Source organism: Cherax quadricarinatus, chromosome 59 (genome assembly GCF_038502225.1).
Source record: "Cherax quadricarinatus isolate ZL_2023a chromosome 59, ASM3850222v1, whole genome shotgun sequence".
NCBI classification, from domain to species: domain Eukaryota; kingdom Metazoa; phylum Arthropoda; class Malacostraca; order Decapoda; family Parastacidae; genus Cherax; species Cherax quadricarinatus.
Genome location: NC_091350.1, coordinates 11,288,489 through 11,310,843, shown reverse-complemented (window position 1 = coordinate 11,310,843; position 22,355 = coordinate 11,288,489). Strand labels below are relative to the sequence as shown.

The following is a 22,355-nucleotide window of genomic DNA, read 5'->3' as shown; positions in this document are numbered from 1 at the left end:
CTTGCCTCAGTGGGAGACGGCCGACTTGTTAAAAGAAAAAAAAAAAGTCTGCCAGCGCTGATATCCATCTGCTCTCTTGTTCTTATTGGGGGCATGAAGAGCCACTGAGAGTTTATGGCATGATGAGGCCTGCTTCCCTATATACATGCAGGGAGGACATATTGTCAAAGGCTAGTTAGTGAAAGAAAAAGGAAGCAGGAGTTCCCTTTGCAAAAAAAGAAAAAAAAAAAGTTCTCAGGTCAAGTGGAGCCCCTTGCCTAAGGCCCAACAGATTGGGACACTTACAACCTCACCAGAGTTCAGTAGCAAAGCCCATCTACCGTTGTAATAGTACTTTATAAACTTTATTGGATCCTGTAATCTTGTTTGGATCTGGAACAACTTCATAAAATTTTGTGAGGTTTTTGTAAACCTGGGTTTGGGACATTTGGAGTCCTACTCGGTGTACTTACCTTCATGGGGTTGAATCCTAGCTCCTGGCCCTGCATGCATGCATGTGTGTGTGTGTGTGTGTGTGTGTCAATGTAAATAAGTATAAAAATTACCAGTCCTTTGTCATAAGCTGAATACAGTAGACCAAATACAGTCATTTTACTAATGTTGTAAGAGTGTTACTAAGCTTTAGTGCATATTAATTAACCCTTTGACTGTCGCAAGCCCCTTTCTGAAACTGTCGCAAATTTTTTGGAAAAAAAAAAAATTCTCATGAAATGATAGAGAATCTTTTCCCGATGGTAATGACACCAAAAGTATGAAATTTGGTCGAAAACTCACAGAATTATGCTCCCGTGAAGTTAGCGGTCTCGGCTACATATACACATCGGCGATTTTGCCGACTTTGAGCCGTTTTTGGCCAATTTCTTTGTTCCAGTTGACCAAACTCATAGCTATTTCTTTAGAACTCCATTTTTTCTATCAATTGAGTACAAGAAACCACCCATTTATCGATTCAACTACTCAGTAAAGTGGTCAGAAATTGGCAATTTGGCCAGTTTCATGCAAATTAAAGAAGATGCCAATTTCAAAATAGGGTCCAGAATAAACAATGTAGACATTTTTGGCACTAAAATAACATATCCTCTGTTCATTAGTCACATCTCTAGGCCCCTCTTATATTATTATTGTTTTCTATTTTGATTTTTTTTCTTACAAAAAATGCAAAATTTACTGTTATGCAGACTACTGCATTATTGTAAAAATGGTATAAATATCAGTGCACTAGTGAAAGAATATTAGTTGACGTGTATTGGACATGTGGTGTGATTTGCTTACTCCTGAACATTAGTAAAAATCAAACATTTCCACCACTTTGAGCTCAGTTTCAAGGTCGTTTTCATCGTGAAACTAATCAAACTCACCTCTATTTCTGTAATATGTTTTCCATTTTATTACGTGAGACCATGAAAACGAGAATACAACGATAAATACTATACAGAAATACACCTCAAAGTCAGAGTTTTAATCCAAAAAAAAAATGGTCAGGTTTTTTTCCTCATTACGTACTGTGTGCTGCAGGATTTTTTTTATGTGGTGCACACTGACCACACAGACCCATTCTCTCACATGTGGGCCTACCAGCTTTCTCCTGTTTGATTTGAAGCCGCTAGAATTTATGCGTATTAATATGTCCGAAACACTGGCTCGTAAGACGTACATATACGACCAAAACAGTCAAAGGGTTAATAAAGAATAAAAATACTGCTTGTTCAGCCTCTTATTAATACCTTAACTTTTGCAGATGGACAAAAATTATTCTGAAGAAACTGCAGCAGGTTCTAATGAAGATCAGAACATCAGTGGATTGGTAGCGGGTAATGTGACAAGGTTGCGGTGGGAGGTTTTACCAGAAAGCTTGCCTGGCCCAAGTGGGTGGCATCCTGGAGAATACTCAGGAGTGGAGAACGAAGGGAAATCTGATGTTGCCTGTAGGTCTGACCTAAAAGCATCTGGGCCAGCTAAACCTGGCAAGAAAAGGAAGCAGTCACCAATGAAAATCCACATCACCTCGATGGTTATTACCCAGTTTAATCAGAAACCCAGTTCATTTTATTTTTTTAAATATTTGTACTATATTATTTATGTATATGGTATTCATGTGTGTCAGTAAATCAGTTCTTCTGTTGATATAATTTGTTGAACCATACTGGTTATTCTCTGGCAGATGATCAATGAACATGGACAAAAAAATCGACCAAAGAAGAGGAAGTGTAGCTTGTATGCAGAGAAGCGAGGCGAGGGCAGAATTAATACATATCCTAGTGGTGAGCAACATTATCTCTTGTATATACTTTCACAGGCTTTCTGAGCACCTGTTTTATATTCCATTCAGCTGATTGTATTACATTACTTGTATACATATGAATAACAAGTGTAATAAACACTTGTCAATGCTTAATAATAATACACATGGAGAGAGAAACTCAGAAAATTAATTGATCTTTATAGTATTTCAATCCCATGCTGGGATCCCCTTCAGTAGATACACAAGTGAAAGAAGATCATACCTAGATCATACCTGGTACCACATTATTGGATTTATATATTTGTTTCTCTGTTCTGTATTGATTTGAGACCTTAATTTAGTTCTTTAATACTTGTGCTGTTATAGGGAAAGCTGGTTAGCTAGATTTGAGTTCTGGAAATAGGAAGTAAGGTTGGGGATGTTGTGGTTTACAGACTCATTTGTATTGTGATGCAAACTTCAGGCAAGACAGCTACTGAATAAATGATGGTGAATGTATTCCTTTCTTTGGGATATCACTACCTTGGTAAGAAGTGGGTGATATGGAAAAAGTAAATATTTGTTTTTGTTTTTTTTATCATAGGTAGGTAGGCAGTGTTACTGAATGGTGACTGGGGTAACATACTGAACAGAGGGTAAAAGACACAAACAGTAGAGAAAGCCTTTTAGATTTTTTCCCTCATGGTTGAGCTTTATCAAGTATGAATGAAATGTCTAAAATAAAATCTTGCAGTTCGTGTCTTAATGCCCACATTTTTTTTAATGTTAATCTTCATATTAGATCAGTGGTGGCTCATAGCTAAAATTAGTGGAGGCGCTGCTTCAGAAAATTTTTATCCATTGTTTTAATAGTGCAAAACGAAACAACCATATAAAAAGAAAATTTATGCATTAGCTTGATAAAATCATAAACAAAAAAATATTTTTTACTTACCTAAATTGTTACAGTTCAAGCTTTATCCATTTATTTAAAAACGAAATCCATTCTTGTTCTACTTTGCGCAAAAAGATTAATAATTTTCTCCTTGATCTCTTGATGACTGTTGAATTTTTTTTCCATTGAAAGCACTGCAAGTGCATTTAGTCTTTCAGGATTCATAGTGCTCCTTAGAAAAGTTTTTATTCTTTTCATTGTTGAAAAGCAGCGTTCTGGGTCTGATGTTGTCATGGGAATTGTCAAGAGGATTTTTATCAGTTTTGTAATTTCACTAAGAACATCTAGATTATTTTCCAAGATAAATTTCAGCAGCTCAATTTTTTGCAATATTCATGCATATCGGATCTACAAGTTCTGTTTCAAGTTTTTCTTTGTCAATCATGGGATATGCTTCAGTGGTCAGTACTATCTCTTCTGTAGGCAGTTCATTCTTAAAACTAGTGCAGCTTTTCTTGTTGAACAATTTAGCAGCTACTAAGTGTTTAGTGGAAGAATATCTGTCCATTATATCAACACACATACAGTCACACACTTCCTTAGCTTCTGCCATGAGTGTCTTTGAAGAATTCTCACAGTACTTTGAGTTTCTTATTTGTAAAATAGCAGTTTTGAGATCTGTTATATATTCACTGACTTTAAACACACTAATTTCTCGAGATTCCATTCGGTTGTAAATTACTTATATGTGAGGCATAATCTGATGAAAAGCTATAACCAAAACATGAAATTATCATCATTCAGGTATTTTAAAATTCCTGTTGCTTCTGCAATGGTTTGATTTGCATTTGATATTGACTGAATTTCAGTAAGGAAGCTTTTTAAAGCTTGCAAATTTTCATAAACTCTGTTTATGGTCCATATGTTTGAGTGTGAGCAGGGTAATATTTAGTGAAGGGACTCAGGGAAACCGGTTATTTTTATATAGCTGGACTTGAGTCCTGGAAATGGGAAGTACAATGCCTGCACTCTAAAGGAGGGGTTTGGGATATTGGCAGTTTGAAGGGATATATTGTGTATTTTTATACGTATATACTTCTAAACTGTTGTATTCTGAGTACCTCTGCAAAAACAGTGATTATGTGTGAGTGAGGTGAAAGTGTTAAATGATGATGAAAGTATTTTCTTTTTTGGGGATTTTCTTTCTTTTTGGGTCACCCTGCCTCGGTGGGAGACGGCCGACTTGTTAAAAAAAAAAATGTTAAAGTTCCACCTTGTAGAGAATGGACGTGAAATGCTGACATCCATGTGCTTCTCGAGAATGGATACACAGTGCGGTGATCTTGAGAATATTGGAATAGCCAAAATGTTAGAGAAAAATATTCTTGCATTCCGTGTAATACTTGCTGCATTTCTCATTATTAAATTAAGTTCATGTGCATAACAGTGAATGAAATGTGCATTACTATAAATTGCTTTTATTTTTGCTTGAACTCCTGTTTTTTTTTTGCCTTTCATGACATTTGCACCATAAAATGTCTGAGCTATCAGTTTTTGTCCATTTCCTTGAAGGATTATGTCTGATTGCTCTAGAACACATTTTGATGTGCCATCTGCAGTTTGATTTTCTGAAATGAAGAATCACAAAAATGCTCAAATATTTCTCCATTCAACACATACCATAGGACAGTGACCATTTGAGTGTATTCCGAAACATCTGTTTTGTCATCAGCCATGACAGCTACAAAGGAAGCTTCTCTAATTTCTGTCCTTATTTTCTCATGGTATATTTGTAGCAGGCAGTCAAGCTTCTCAATTGGAATGATCATAGAAACACCTTTGAAGACCGTACTTGTTTCTAAGTGATTCTTCAAATCTGTATCTAATTTAGATGCAAAATTTATTAATCCTCTAAATACCCCTGGATTTACTGAATCATATTTTTCATCATGTCCACGTAAGGGAGTTTCAGAGTTTCCATAAAAGAAAATAGTCTATGATTTTGGATAAAATTTCATGGTTCTTTTTAACCTTTATGTTATGTTCATTGATTGAAAGTCTGTTTGCCTCACTAAGTTTCTTCTTAATATTTGCATTTCCTAAAAGTGACATTGAAACCACATTTTCAACATGCTTCTTTGACTTTTCATGTTTTTCAGTTTTTTTCTTTCATTTTGTTTGTATTTCTGAAACCTTCTTTTGTCTACATTACATCACCTCCAAACAACAAACATGGGAAGCAAAACAATGCATTTTTTACTTCACAGTCGCAATGCCAACTTTTCCGGTGGCACCATTCAGAATTAAAGCTATAAATTTACTTCTTGTTGTTGCTTATTCCTGGCTAAGATACTTGAATATCAGGTGTTGAATGGCCTCTTTTCTTAACTGTAACTTTCTCATGGAGAGACAACTGTGAAAACTTAAGCTGTTGAGGTTCACTTACAGTCACAGAACTTATTTCTTGGGGATGCAAAGAGGACATGATTAAATTATGTATTTAAATTTTCTGTAAAACAAAAGAACCAAAAAAAACTCTGAATTAAATAAAATAGCTAGAAGCATGATAATAATCTAATTCTACACTTTATCACATTCAAGGATATGGTATATGGTTTTTAAGCACAACACACATTGCCAAGTCAAAAAGAAACACTACCACTACCTTACACTTTCATCACAGGGTCAGTACTGCATCAGTGACTGTGCTCTCTCTACCTAGTGTGCAGCGCCTTATCTCGGACACATGTGCACACGCACAACAGCCAAACACCGAGTCGCTGGAACTGTGAAGCACACAGTTCCATACAAGGATTTTTATAATTTTTTCATGTACTAGGGGATGGCTACTGACATTAAGCTTAAGGATTATATAATGTACAAGTACATGTATAAAGAAAGAATTAAAGAAAAAAAGATCATTATATTGAATGTTATCAACAATATTAAGTGAAAATAAGGGGTGCTGGAGTTCCACAGTGCTTATACAGTGGATGCTCGGGTAACGGCATTAATTTGTTCCAGAGAGCCTTTAACCAACTTGGACGTTAGCTGAATTAATTTTCCCCATAAGAAATAATGGAAATACAATTAATCCGTTCCAGACACCCAAAAGTATTAAACAAAATAATTTTTTTTTTACGTGAAATATACATTTCCCTACACAGAAAACAATGAGACATGCACAATAAACAATACTGAAATGACACTTACCTTTATTGTGAACTTACTGATGAGTGATGAGACAGGAGGAGGGGATTTGATGGAGGTGTACTATTATTTGGAAGGGAAATCACCTTCCATAAAGACTTCAGGTAACAAGCCCTCTTCTGGGGTTACCTCCCTTCTTTGTTTTTTAATGCCACTAGGACCAGCTTGGGAGTCACTGGACCCCTGTCGCACAAAATATCTGTCCAGAGAGCTCTGTTTCTGGCATCTTTAAGATTTCCTTAAAATGGAATGCAAGAGTATCACTGTACATGTTGCCAATATGGCTTGCAACAGCTGTGTCAGGATAATTTTCATCCATAAAGGTTTGCACTGCAACCCACTTTACACAAATGTCCTTAATCTTTGATGAAGGCAACTTCCTCAATCTCTCTTCCTCCTCCTCTGAAGCTTTCTTTGGGTGCATGGTGGCTTATTTAGTAGTTACAAGCACTAAAAACACTGGAATAATACAAAATGTATTGCGTGTACGCGTGGAATCGGCTGGACTGGCTTGTAAACAATGGCACACTAGCTGAAGGCAGGGCAACTCCGATGCTTAGGCCAGATGGACAGGCGGACACGTTTGGGGCGAATGCCCCTAACCGAATTCTTGTATGTTAACGGAGCCAATATTTTGACGCAAAAACGCGCCACTATCCGATTTTAGCGTTAGCCGATGCCGCCGTTGCCCGAGGGTCCACTGTACATGAACCGCCACTGTATTAGATTTTTTTTTTTCCTCAACAAGTCGGCCATCTCCCACTGAGGCAGGGTGACCCAAAAAGAAAGAAAATACTTTCATCATCATTCAACACTTTCACCTCACTCATACATAATCACTGTCTTTGTATTTGTCTTTGTATTAGATATACTTAGGGCAAATCAAGGCTGTATCTCTCTTGATATGCTAAAATATAAGGAAGATGGAAAGACAATTTATTTCCTGCTCAGTAAACATCTGTTTTGTAACAGCCTTTCAACCAGTTGATTGGAACATCACACCTAAAAAAAACTTCACAGACATTCCTCCCTCAAGGGAGGTTCCTTGATGCCTCCCATATCTCCAGGCACTGTATAACCCCAACAAATTAAGCACTCCAGTCTCTCGCCCAGGGGCACTCCCAAGGGAGGGTGACAAATCTTAACAAAATAAGCAAATATTTCATAATCTTGCACAAAGTGAAACAAAATGAATCAAGCTTTATACACTACTGTACTTCAAAAAATCATATTTTTTGTTACCACCCCACCAAAGTAGGGTGAACAGAAAAAGGAAACATTTACCATTGCTCATGCATAGACATTACAATTCATGTGATCTGAAAAGCAACATCACCTTTTCTTCAGAGTGTAGGCATTACTGTCTCTTCAGAATTCAAAAGCAGATAACTAGTTTCAAATATTCCAAGACAATTTAATTGTTGTAAAACTTTATTTTCTACAATTTCTTTATGATACTGTACCTTTTTCCTTTCTATTTTTAATGGTTTTTGACTAGAGGATTGACTGTTAAATAGATTAATTTACTTGATAATCCCCCTTTTAAATTTGGTATAATTGTCTTTGGATATAAACTGGCAATTGAATATGCCTTATACTGATAATGGGAAGGGATATGGTGTACTACCAACAGTGTTTAAGAAAAGAATAGCTTTTATTGTGACAACGTTTTACTCTGTGTAGAGCTTTATCACTGGTATGACAAAGCTCTACATTGAGTTAAATACAGTAGTTCCCTCAAATTTGTGGGGGTTACATTCCAACACCACCTGCAAATTTGGAAAAACCATGAATTCTGAATGTGGTTAAAAAAAGGCATATAAATGCCTATTTTTATAGTTTAAACCCTAAATATGAAATTTAATTTCAAACTCAGCTTCATACATCATCCTTAAAAAAAAAGAAGAAGAATGTAAAAATAAACCTGTATGTAGTACTGTACTGCTGTGCCTCCCGCAGTGCTAGAATGTAAAATACCAATGTTACCCCATATGTATTGTAATTCATGCAAAGTCTGTTTTCTTTGGTATACTGTAATTCATGCAGCCCCGTTTTCTTTGGTATACGTACGGTAATTTTTTTTTTTTTCAACAAACCGGCCATATCCCACCAAGGCGGGGTGGCCCAAAAGGAAAAACGAAAGTTTCACCTTTTACATATAGTAATATATACAGGAGAAGAGGTTACTAGGCCCTTGCTCCCGGCATTTTAGTCACCTCTTACAACACGCATGGCTTACGGAGGAAGAATTCTGTTCCACTTGCCCATGAAGATAAGAGGAAATAAACAAGAACAAGAATTAGAAAGAAAATAGCAGAAAACCTAGAGGGGTGTATGTATATATATATATGCTTGTACATGTATGTGTAGTGTGACCTAAGTGTAAGTAGAAGTAGCAAGATGTACCTGAAATCTTGCATGTTTACGAGACAGAAAAAAGACACCAGCAATCCTACCATCATATAAAACAATTACAGGTTTCCATTTTACACTCACTTGGCAGGACGGTAGTACCTCCTGGGTTGTTGCTGTCTACCAACCTACTACCTAGAGCATACGGTAAATTTTTTTTTTTTTAACAAGTCGGCCGTCTCCCACCAAGGCAGGGTGACCCAAAAAGAAAGAAAATCCCCAAAAAAAAAATACTTTTATTATCATTCAACATTTTCACCTCACTCACACATAATCACTGTTTTTGCAGAGGTCCTCAGAGCACAACAGTTTAGAAGCATATACGTATAAAGATAAACAACATATCCCTCCAAACCGATATCCTGAACCCCTCCTTCAGAGTGCAGGCATTGTACTTCCCATTTCCAGGACTCAAGTCCAGATATATAAAAATAACCGGTTTCCCTGAATCCCTTCACTAAATATTACCCTGCTCACACTCCAACAGATCGTCAGGTCCCAAATACAATTCGTCTCCATTCACTCCTATCAAACATGCTCATGCATGCCTGCTGAAAGTCCAAGCCCTTCGCCCACAAAACCTCCCTTATCCCTTTCAACCTTTTTGAGGACGATCCCTACCCCGCCTTCCTTCCCTTACAGATTTATATGCTCTCCATGTCATTCTACTTTGATCCATTCTCTCTAAATGACCAAACCACCTCAACAACCCCTCTTCAGCCCTCTGACTAATACTTTTATTAACTCCACACCTCCTAATTTCCACAGTCCGAATTTTCTGCATAATATTTACACTACACATTGCCCTTAGACAGGACATCTCCACTGCCTCCAACCGCCTCCTCGCTGCTGCATTCACAACCCAAGCTTCACACCCATATAAGAGTGTTGGTACTACTATACTTTCATACATTCCCTTCTTTGCCTCCATAGATAATGTTTTTTGTCTCCACATAGTAGGTTGGTAGACAGCAACCACCCAGGGAGGTACTACCGTCCTGCCAAGTGAGTGTAAAACGAAGCCTGTGATTGTTTTACATGATGGTAGGATTGCTGATGTCTTTTGTCTGTCTCATAAATATGCAAGATTACAGGCATGTCTTGCTACTTCTACTTACACTTAGGTCACACTACACATACATGTACACATTTATTTATACACACTCATCTGAGTTTTCTTTGATTTTATCTTAATAGTTCTTGGTCTTATTAATTTTCCTTTTATATCCATGGGGAAGTGGAATAAGAATCTTTCCTCCGTAAGCCATGCGTGTTGTAAAAGTCAACTAAAATGCCGGGAACAATGGGCTAGTAACCCCTTTTCCTGTAAAGATTACTAAAAAGAATAAGAAGAAGAAAATTGTCAAAGTGGGAAGTCTGAATGTGCGTGGATGTTGTGCAGATGATAAGAAAGAGATGATTGTGGATGTTATGAATGAGAAGAAGCTGGATGTCCTGGCTTTAAGTGAAACAAAGCTGAAGGGGGTGGGAGAGTTTCAGTGGAGAGGAATAAATGGGATTAGGTCAGGGGTTTCAAATAGAGTTAGAGCTAAAGAAGGAGTAGCAATAATGTTGAAGGATAAGCTATGGCAGGAAAAGAGGGACTATAAATGTATTAATTCAAGGATTATGTGGAGTAAAATAAAGATTGGATGTGAAAAGTGGGTTATAATAAGCGTGTATGCACCTGGAGAAGAGAGAAGTGTAGAGGAGAGAGAGAGATTTTGGGAAATGTTGAGTGAATGCGTGGGGAGTTTTGAATCAAGTGTGAGAGTAATGGTGGTTGGGGATTTTAATGCTAAAGTGGGTAAAAATGTTATGGAGGGAGTAGTAGGTAAATTTGGGGTGCCAGGGGTAAATGTAAATGGGGAGCCTTTAATTGAGCTATGTGTAGAAAGAAATTTGGTAATAAGTAATACATATTTTATGAAAAAGAGGATAAATAAATATACAAGGTATGATGTAGCACGTAATGAAAGTAGTTTATTAGATTATGTATTGGTGGATAAAAGGTTGATGGGTAGGCTCCAGGATGTACATGTTTATAGAGGGGCAACTGATATATCGGATCATTATTTAGTTGTAGCTACAGTTAGAGTAAGAGGTAGATGGGAAAAGAGGAAGGTGGCAACAACAAGTAAGAGGGAAGTGAAAGTGTATAAACTAAGGGAGGAGGAAGTTCGGGTGAGATATAAGCGACTATTGGCAGAAAGGTGGGCTAGTGCAAAGATGAGTAGTGGGGGGGTTGAAGAGGGTTGGAATAGTTTTAAAAATGCAGTATTAGAATGTGGGGCAGAAGTTTGTGGTTATAGGAGGGTGGGGGCAGGAGGAAAGAGGAGTGATTGGTGGAATGATGAAGTAAAGGGTGTGATAAAAGAGAAAAAGGTAGCTTATGAGAGGTTTTTACAAAGCAGAAGTGTTATAAGAAGAGCAGAGTATATGGAGAGTAAAAGAAAGGTAAAGAGAGTGGTGAGAGAGTGCAAAAGGAGAGCAGATGATAGAGTGGGAGAGGCACTGTCAAGAAATTTTAATGAAAATAAGAAAAAATTTTGGAGTGAGTTAAACAAGTTAAGAAAGCCTAGGGAAAATATGGATTTGTCAGTTAAAAACAGAGTAGGGGAGTTAGTAGATGGGGAGATGGAGGTATTGGGTAGATGGCGAGAATATTTTGAGGAACTTTTAAATGTTAAGGAAGAAAGGGAGGCAGTAATTTCATGCACTGGTCAGGGAGGTATACCATCTTTTAGGAGTGAAGAAGAGCAGAATGTAAGTGTGGGGGAGGTACGTGAGGCATTACGTAAAATGAAAGGGGGTAAAGCAGCTGGAACTGATGGGATCATGACAGAAATGTTAAAAGCAGGGGGGGATATAGTGTTGGAGTGGTTGGTACTTTTGTTTAATAAATGTATGAAAGAGGGGAAGGTACCTAGGGATTGGCAGAGAGCATGTATAGTCCCTTTATATAAAGGGAAAGGGGACAAAAGAGACTGTAAAAATTATAGAGGAATAAGCTTACTGAGTATACCAGGAAAAGTGTACGGTAGGGTTATAATTGAAAGAATTAGAGGTAAGACAGAATGTAGGATTGCGGATGAGCAAGGAGGTTTTAGAGTGGGTAGGGGATGTGTAGATCAGGTGTTTACATTGAAGCATATATGTGAACAGTATTTAGATAAAGATAGGGAAGTTTTTATTGCATTTATGGATTTAGAAAAGGCATATGATAGAGTGGATAGAGGAGCAATGTGGCAGATGTTGCAAGTATATGGAATAGGTGGTAAGTTATTAAATGCTGTAAAGAGTTTTTATGAGGATAGTGAGGCTCAGGTTAGGGTGTGTAGAAGAGAGGGAGACTACTTCCCGGTAAAAGTAGGTCTTAGACAGGGATGTGTAATGTCACCATGGTTGTTTAATATATTTATAGATGGGGTTGTAAAGGAAGTAAATGCTAGGGTGTTTGGGAGAGGGGTGGGATTAAATTATGGGGAATCAAATTCAAAATGGGAATTGACACAGTTACTTTTTGCTGATGATACTGTGCTTATGGGAGATTCTAAAGAAAAATTGCAAAGGTTAGTGGATGAGTTTGGGAATGTGTGTAAAGGTAGAAAGTTGAAAGTGAACATAGAAAAGAGTAAGGTGATGAGGGTGTCAAATGATTTAGATAAAGAAAAATTGGATATCAAATTGGGGAGGAGGAGTATGGAAGAAGTGAATGTTTTCAGATACTTGGGAGTTGACGTGTCGGCGGATGGATTTATGAAGGATGAGGTTAATCATAGAATTGATGAGGGAAAAAAGGTGAGTGGTGCGTTGAGGTATATGTGGAGTCAAAAAACGTTATCTATGGAGGCAAAGAAGGGAATGTATGAAAGTATAGTAGTACCAACACTCTTATATGGGTGTGAAGCTTGGGTGGTAAATGCAGCAGCGAGGAGACGGTTGGAGGCAGCGGAGATGTCCTGTTTAAGGGCAATGTGTGGTGTATATATACCTCAATGCACCACTTGCCTTTTTTCCTTCATCAATTCTATGATTAACCTCATCCTTCATAAATCCATCCGCTGACACATCTTCTCCCAAGTATCTGAAAACATTCACTTCTTCCATACTCCTCCTCCCCAATTTGATATCCAATTTTTCTTTATCTAAATCATTTGACACCCTCATCACCTTACTCTTTTCTATGTTCACTTTCAACTTTCTGCCTTTACAAACACTCAAACTCATCCACTAACCTTTCCAATTTTTCTTTAGAATCTCCCATAAGCACAGTATCATCAGCAAAAAGCAACTGTGTCAATTCCCATTTTGTATTTAATTCCTCATAATTTAATCCCACCCCTCTCCTGAACACCCTAGCATTTACTTCTTTAACAACCCCATCTATAAATATATTAAACAACCATGGTGACATTGCACATCCCTGTCTAAGACCTACTTTTACTGGGAAGTAGTCTTCCTCTCTTCTGCACTCCCTAACCTGAGCCTCACTATCCTCATAAAAACTCTACAGCATTTAGCAACTTACCACCTATTCCATATACTTGCAACATCTGCCACATTGCTCCCCTATCCACTCTATCATATGCCTTTTCTAAATCCATAAATGCAATAAAAACTTCCCTACCTTTATCTAAATACTGTTCACATATATGCTTCAATGTAAACACTTGATCTACACATCCCCTACCCACTCTAAAACCTCCTTGCTCATCTGCACTCCTACATTCTGTCTTACCTCTAATTCTTTCAATTATAACCCTACCGTACACTTTTCCTGGTATACTCAGTAAACTTATTCCTCTATAATTTTTACAATCTCTTTTGTCCCCCTTCCCTTTATATAAAGGGACTATACATGCTCTCTTCCAATCCCTAGGTACCTTCCCCTCTCATACATTTATTAAACAAAAATACCAACCACTCCAACACTATATGCCCTCCTGCTTTTAACATTTCTGTCATGATCCCATCAGTTCCAGCTGCTTTACCCCCTTTCATTCTACATAATGCCTCACGCACCTCTCCCACACTCACATCCTGTTTTTCTTCACTCCTAAAAGATGGCATACCTCCTGGCCAGTGCATGAAATTACCGCTTCCCTTTTTTCGTCGACATTTAAAAGTTCCTCAAAATATTCTCGCCATCTACCCAAAACCTCCATCTCCCCATCTACTAACTCCCCTACTCTGTTTTTAACTGACAAATCCATTCGTTCTCTAGGCTTTCTTAACTTGTTTAACTCACTCCAAAAATTTTTTCTTATTTTCATTAAAATTTCTTGACAGTGCCTCTCCCACTCTATCATCTGCTCCCCTTTTGCACTCTCTCACCACTCTCTTCACCTTTCTTTTACTCTCCATATACATACTCTACTCTTCTTATAACACTTCTGCTTTGTAAAAACCTCTCATAAGCTAACTTTTTCTCTTTTATCACACCCTTTACTTCATCATTCCACCAATCACTCCTCTTTCCTCCTGCACCCACCTTCCTATAACCACAAACTTCTGCCCCACATTCTAATACTGCATTTTTAAAACTATTCCAACTCTCTTCAACCCCCCTTCCCTCCTACTCATATTTGTACCAGCCCACCTTTCTGCCAATAGTTGCTTATATCTCACCTGAACTTCCTCCTCCCTTAGTTTATACACTTTCACCTCCCTCTTGCTTGTTGTTGCCATTTTCCTATTTTTCCCATCTACCTCTTACTCTAACTGTAGCTACAACTAAATAATGATCCGATATTTCAGTTGCCCCTTTATAAACGTATACATCCTCAAGCCTACCCATCAACCTTTTATCCACCAATACATAATCTAACAAACTACTTTCATCACGTGCTATATCATACCTTGTACAGTGGACCCCCGGTTAACGATATTTTTTCACTCCAGAAGTATGTTCAGGTGCCAGTACTGACCGAATTTGTTCCCATAAGAAATATTGTGAAGTAGATTAGTCCATTTCAGACCCCCAAACATATACGTACAAACGCACTTACATAAATACACTTACATAATTGGTCACATTCGGAGGTAATCGTTATGCGGGGGTCCACTGTATATTTATTTATCCTCTTCTTCATAAAATATGTATTACTTATTACCAAACCTCTTTCTACACATAGCTCAATTAAAGGCTCCCCATTTTCATTTACCCCTGGCACCCCAAATTTACCTACTACTACCTCCACAACATTTTTGCCCACTTTAGCATTGAAATCCCCAACCACCATTACTCTCACACTTAGTTCAAAACTCCCCACGCATTCACTCAGCATTACCCAAAATCTCTCTCTCCTCTCTACACTTCTCCAGGTGCATATATGCTTACTATAACCCACTTTTCACATCCAACCTTTATTTTACTCCATATAATCCTTGAATTAATATATTTATAGTCCCTCTTTTCCTGCCATAACTTATCCTTCAACATTATTGCTACTACTTCTTTAGCTCTAACTCTATTTGAAACCCCTGACCTAATCCCATTTATTCCTCTCCACTGAAACTCTTTCATCCCCTTCGGCTTTGTTTCACTTAAAGCCAGGACATCCAACTTCTTCTCATTCATAACATCCACAATCATCTCTTCCTTATCATTTTCACAACATCCACGCTCATTCAGACTTCCCACTTTGACAATTTTCTTCTTATTCTTTTTAGTAATTATTACAGGAAAAGGGGTTACTAGCCCATTGTTCCCGGCATTTTAGTTGACTTTTACAACACGCATGGCTTACAGAGGAAAGATTCTTATTCCACTTCCCCATGGATATAAAAGGAAAGGTAATAAGACCAAGATCTATTAAGATAAAATCAAAGAAAACTCAGATGAGTGTGTATAAATAAACATGTACGTGTATGTGTAGTATGACCTAAGTGTGAGCAGAAGTAGCAAGACGTACCTGTAATCTTGCATATTTATGAGACAGACAAAAGACACCAGCAATCCTACCATCATGTAAAACAATTACAGGCTTTCGTTTCACACTCACTTGGCAGGACGGTAGCACCTCCCTGGGTGGTTGCTGTCGGTAAATATACAGTAATAATATAATTTAGTAAAAGTAAATGAAATTCCCCTGAGTACAGCTGCATTTCACCATCCTAAGCTGTATTTTCCTCTATGGCCATTTTGTGTTCTCTCTACAGCACTAAAAAAATTATACAGTATTATATTTTATGTGGAAATTTTGCTGAATTTACATTAATATATATGTTACAAAATTATTAAATTAATATTTAGCATTAAAACACATAAAAAATTATATATTTCCATGAAAAAAGCCAAAAAAAATTCGCAAATTTGCAGGGATTTCCGCGAACAATTATTAATTAGGTTCTAAGGAAAAATCCACAAATTACTGAGGCTGCGAATTTGCAGGGGTCCACTGTACTCTCAACATTCAACCCTTTTCTGCACCTGGGCCCTTTATTCAGTAATCAAAGGATTATCTTCTTTCAAAAGTGATTTTCATGCCTTGTTTATCACACGTTCTTTTGTAGGTAAACACAGAATAGAAGTGATAGTGCCAGGTGACGAGCCAGCTGAACCACCAGTGGTAGACTCAGGGTCCCTTAGGCAATCTGCAAAAACTGAACAGGCTGTACAAGACCAGTGCCAAGAAGAAATACAACAACCAGAAAGGTGAATAAAAAGCAATAAAGATAGAGGGAGAGAAAGAGTGTGTGTAATTATCTAATAACACTTTTTATTTCCAAGAGTTGATATTACATGGGTGTATAGCTCTGGGAAAAAAAAAAAAGGCATTGTGACTTACAAAGTTACATGTGTTGGTGGAGGATGCATAGATGGGATGTGGGCCTCACACTGCCTGTTTTACATGGCTTGGTGAAAGATACACAGATTGTGGGTATTGCCTGTTATACATAAGATAGTGGAGGATCCAAGATGGGCTGTTGTTCCCTCACTGCCTGTTACATGTGTAGGGTTGTGGAAGATATGTAGATGGTTTAGGCTTCACTAGTAACTTGGTAGTATGTGCTTCAGGTTTGATACATACCATGTAAGTACTTAAAACTGGGTTTAGAACTTGAAGTTTAAATATCTTAAAATATTTTCTTCACAGGCAATCAAGAAGTCAAATTACTCGCGAACATAGTGAAAAATTGTTGTTTGAGAGAATGCTTTCCATCTTCTTCTGGCCAGCCATGATGACCATTATTGAGTAAGTGCACTGTACATTTCTTTTATTTTTTTCTACTTGTGTATTCCCTCCTGCCTTACTGTGAGTAATTTCCATATTCTAAGGAATAACATGACTAAGAGACACTTATGAGAGGTTTTTACAAAGCATAAATGATATAAGAAGGGTGGGGTATATGGAGAGTAAAAGAGAGGTGAAGAGAGTGCAAAAGGAGGGCAAATGAGAATTGGTAAGGTCTTCTTCAACAAATTTTGCTGAGAATAAGAAAAAAATTTGGAGTGAGATAAATAAGAAAGCCTAGGGAACAAATGGATTTGACAGATAAAAACAGAATAGGGGAGTTAGGAAATGGGGAGTTGGAGGTATTGGGTAGTTCGCAGGAATATTTTGAGGAACTGTTAAATGTTGAAAAGAGAAAGGCAGTAATTTCATGCATTGGCCAGAGAGGTATAACATCTTTTAGGAGCAAAGAAGAGCCAGATGTGAGTGTGGGGCAGGTGCACGAGGTGAATTTGTGGGTTTAGAAAAGGCATATGATAGGGTGGATAGGGAAACAATGTGGCAGATGTTGCAAGTGTCTGGAATAGGTAGTAAGGTAATAAATGCTGTAAAGAGTTTTTGTGAGGATAGTGAAGCTCAGGTTAGGATGTGTAGGAGAGAGGGAGATTACTTTCCAGTAAAGTAGGCCTTAGACAGGGATGTGTAATGTCACCATGGTTGTTTAACATATTTATATAGAGGGGTTGTAAAAGAAGTAAATGCTAGGGTGTTGGGGAGAGGGGTGGGATGAAATTATGGGGAATCAAATGCAAAATGGGAGTTGACAGTTACTTTTTGCTGATGATACTGTGCTTATGGGAGATTCTAAAGAAAAGTTGCAAAGGTTAGTGGACGAGTTTGGGAGAGTGTGTAAAGGAAGAAAGTTGAAAATGTACATAGATAAGAGTAAGGTGATGAGGGTATCAAATGAGTTAGGTAAAGAAAAATTGGATATCACATTGGACTGAGGGAGTATGGAAGAAGTGAATGTGTTCAGATATTTGGGAGTAGACTTGTCCACAGTTTTAGGATGCCATTCATGAGTCATGGGTGAGTTTACCCAATGAAATCTTGAAGAATGCATGGTAATTGCTTCCTAGACAATAGAAGGATGTTCTAAAGTGTAAGTGACAACCTATTTTGTGGTCATGATTTTAGAAGGGGCCTATGTACTTTAATGACGAGCACTATAAGTCATCCTACATTCGCGGTAAAGAGCCATTGTGGAAAATAAAATTAATATACTTTCCTGCTACAAGCAGATATGAGAAATATTGCTGGAACAAATGTAAAAGTTTTCAAGAGGAAACTGGATCACTACCTCCACCAAATGTCAACTCAACCAGACTGTGATGGATGTTTGGGCCAGTAGGTCATTAAAAGCAACAGGCAATCAGCAAAGTCTGGCCCCAAGCTGGGTTACGAGGGTAAAAAATATCTGAACTAGTTACAGGTATCGAAACAGTAAAGATAATAAGCAATGACTGTAAAGGAGTAAATTTTTAATATGTTGTTTCTTGCAGACCACCTTATGAGCGCATAGTGCAAACCAATGTAAAAATAATTCAGAAAGAGAACATGGAATCTCCAGACAGTGAAAATGAGACAAGTTTTAAAAAGAAGTCGAAGATCATGCTGACTAAAGATGAACTGGATATCAAGGTTTGTTTTGTAGTCTAATTACCATGTGCATTGCCTTTAAATGCAGAAGATAATCATATATTTTTTGTCTTTAGGGAAAGGTTGTGTCTGATTTTTAAAAATACCAGATAATTCCATCAAGTTTTTAGGTTCCCTTTTTTGTGCAATTACTTTTTCACATTATCTGTTCACATGTATATATGACAAAGAGGACTGGATAATGTCAAATGCCAAATAAGTGTTAGCTAAATGATTGATGATCTTCTGTATAACTTAAAGGTATTATGGCTAGCTAATACGGGGATCAAATTTAAATATATCTTATAGAAATGTTATATATGGTGAAGAAACAAGATTTGACATTTCTTTGTTAAACTATTCAGTATAACTACCACATGTTAACCCTTTTAGGGTCAGTCCCATTGTGTCACAGCTTTGAAGCCAATGTCATTCTTGTAGTACAACGCCATGAACTCGGCTCACTCAGATAAGCTGTGAGCGGTAAATTTGGGCCTAGATATAAGAGAATAGGTCTATGTGGTAAGTGTGCACCATTTAAAAAAATTCTGCAGCACGTAGTGCACAATGGGACTGTATTTTTTGGTATAAAACAGTGACTTTGTGGTGTGTGGAAGATGTATTACAGAAATAGAGATGATTTTGATTTGTTTCAGGACTGAAAGTACCCTGAAATTGAGCTCAAAGTAGCAATTTTTGCTGATATTCTAGAATACACAAATGATGTCACTCATTCAGTATGTGTCAAAATGGCCGATCTAATACACATTCATGAATGAGTTGACATTATTAATACAAATAAAGTGGAACCTCGGTTTTCGTGATTAGTTCGTTTCAGAAAGTCTAACGAAAACTGAGTTGTACAAAAATGGAAGCAATATTTCCCATAAGAAATAACGTAAATACATTTAATCCATTCCAGACACCCAAAAATATTAAAAAAAATACATTTTGTAGAGAATAACTATAGTTTTACATACAGAAAACAGTGAAAAATAACTATAAATGACTAATGAAATCGATAAATGAACATTTAACATTATTTTTACCTTCATTGAAGACGCGTGTTGGCATATGGAAGACGGCGAGGAGGGGAGAGGGAGGAGGAGAGGTTATTGTTTGGAAGGGAAACCATACCCCGGCTGGGATTGAACCTGCGGTCAGAGAGTCTCAAAACTCCAGCCCGTCGCGTTAGCCACTAGACCAGCTAGCCACAATAAGATTCGTCCAACTAGGTATATTTCTACACCATAGGAAGGTTAGCACAGGCACCACTGTGACCACAAATGCAAGTTTTTACAGACGAATCTCCAGCTAGCGAGGCCGTGACGAACTCTAGCTCAAGTTCCTTCACTGCCGTCAACATGACTCACGAAATCGTAATGACACGATTGCAAACCCTCCATAACGACTTAAGGTATCAAGGCCCTATCAGGGGTTACTTCCCTTCTTTGTCTTTTACTGGCACTAGGACCAGCTTGAGAGTCACTGGACCCCTGTCTCACAAAAAATCTGTCCAGAGAGGTCTGTTTCTGGCATCTGTTTAAGATTTGCCTAAAATGGGACAAGGCATTATCATTGAACATGTTGCAGACACGGCTTGCAACAGCTTTGTTAGGGTGATATTTCTCCACAAAACTTTGCAACTCATTCCACTTTCCACACATGTCTTTAATCACTGAAGAAGGCATATTCTCCCCTCTCACTTCCTCCTCCTCCTCTGAAGCAATTTCCAGTTGAAGGTCTTGCAGCTCTTCAGTGGTTAGCTCTTCCCTGTGGTCATCCACCAACTCTTCCACATCCCGGCCACTTGCATCCAACTCCATGGACTTTCCCAAAGACACAATAGATTCCACAATAGCCATAGGGTCGTCAGGGTCAGCCTTAAACCCTTCAAAATCCTTATCGACGACATATGGTGGCTTATTTAGCAGTCGCACTCAATAAACAAGCACAAAAACAATGGATTATATAAAATGTTATCCGAATGCTTGGGGTAATGCTCACTTAATGAGAAAAAAAGCCAGACTAAGTCAGAATGCGTAGGACGCTTTGTGTGGGTGCGGGCAGGTGGTGGATGTGTTTGGTACGGTGGACCATTGTCAACTCTACAAAAACCGAGCGGATGTGCGAAAACTGGGACAAAATTTTGATGAAAAAAGTCATCGAAAACTGAATCCTACGAAAACCAGGGCAAACGAAAACCAAGGTTCCACTGTACAGTGAACCCCCGGTTAACGATATTTTTTCACTCCAGAAGTATGTTCAGGTGCCAGTACTGACCGAATTTGTTCCCATAAGAAATATTGTGAAGTAGATTAGTCCATTTCAGACCCCCAAACATACACATACAAACGCACTTACATAAATACACTTACATAATTGGTCACATTCGGAGGTAATCGTTATGCGGGGGTCCACTGTATTACAATAATGCAGTAGTCTGCATAAGAGTAAGTCTTCTATATTCTATTTTATGTGTGAATAAAAATTCATAATGGAAAGCAAGCATAATATAAGAGGGGCCTGGAGATGTGTCTAATGAACAGAGAAAAATGTTATTTTAGTGCCAGGAATGTTTGCATTGTTTATTCCTGACCCTATTTTAAAATTGGTATTTTTTTAAATGTGTGAAATTGGCCAAAATACTGATTTTTGATCACTTTATTGGGTAGTTGTAATAAGTAAATTGGCAGTTTCTTGTTGTCAGTTGTTAGATTAGAAGGAATACTAGAAAATAGCTAGGAGTTTTTTTTAGAGTGGAAAAATGGAATTGGCCAAAAGTAGGGCACAAAGTGAGCGAAATTGCCAGTACATAAATATCACCAAGACCGCTAACTTTGCGAGAGCATAATTCCATACGTTTTCCCTCAAATTTCATACTTTTGGTTTCATTACATTTTGAAAAATATTCTCTATATTTCATAAGATAAATTTTTTTTTTAAATTCTTCAACCCTGAGAGCAAGTTTGAGAGCAGGGGTCTCAACCCTGAAAGGGTTAAAGAAATAATTTATTTTACTCTCTTGCAAGATATTAACCTAAATGAATTGGAAGGAGGTTTTCAGTGATAGAGATTTAAGTATCCCACAGGCATGTGTGAACATGGTATGTTAAAGCAAATGGGGATAAGTGGTTTTGGGGATTTGATGTGTTGTTAGTGTGTGATCAAGGTAACACATTTATGAAGGGATTCAAGAAACTCATTTAATAACATGAGTTTTAGAGGTCTACCAGGGAGTTGTTCTGGGGGTCAATGCCCCCATGACCTGGTCCTCAACCAGGTGGAAAGTATAGTGCTTATGCTCTGAAGGAGGGGTGGGGATGTTGTGGTTTGGAGGGTCATTTAACTCATGATATCCCTCTGTTTTGGGCAAGACAGCTAAAGGACTGATGGTCACTGTGTTTCCTTTCTTTGGGGACACCTACTAGTGGGAAATAACCAATGTAAAAATATTGCTAAAATTTTCAGAAGAAAAACAATTTGATACAATTTGATACTTCTTTCAACACACCGGCCGTATCCCACCGAGGAAAATTTGATACTATTTTAGCTAAAATTGACAAAATTTGACTAAGGTATATTTTTAAACACTGCCCCTCTCCCACCAAAGTAGGGTGACCCAGTAAAAGAAAAAGAAAAAAAAGAAACTCTCACTATCACTCATTCAATCACTGTTTTGCCAGAATCATTCTGACTTCCCAGTTCAGCTGGCCCTCCAAACTGTAACATCTCCACC

At 37.7% G+C, this 22,355-nt stretch overlaps 1 protein-coding gene across 5 annotated transcripts in view; it reads left to right on the top strand.

Moving 5' to 3' along the window:
• Nucleotides 1-22,355, top strand: part of LOC128698717 (uncharacterized) — a 300,712-nt gene that overhangs the window by 261,151 nt on the left and 17,206 nt on the right. For all 5 annotated transcript variants that reach the window (XM_070097720.1, XM_070097721.1, XM_070097719.1 and 2 more), the window contains exons 19-23: nucleotides 1,739-2,011; nucleotides 2,162-2,261; nucleotides 16,257-16,398; nucleotides 16,841-16,939; nucleotides 18,481-18,619. In XM_070097720.1, coding sequence (XP_069953821.1) covers nucleotides 1,739-2,011; nucleotides 2,162-2,261; nucleotides 16,257-16,398; nucleotides 16,841-16,939; nucleotides 18,481-18,619 — 753 coding nt within the window. The remainder of the gene's footprint in view (nucleotides 1-1,738; nucleotides 2,012-2,161; nucleotides 2,262-16,256; nucleotides 16,399-16,840; nucleotides 16,940-18,480; nucleotides 18,620-22,355) is intronic.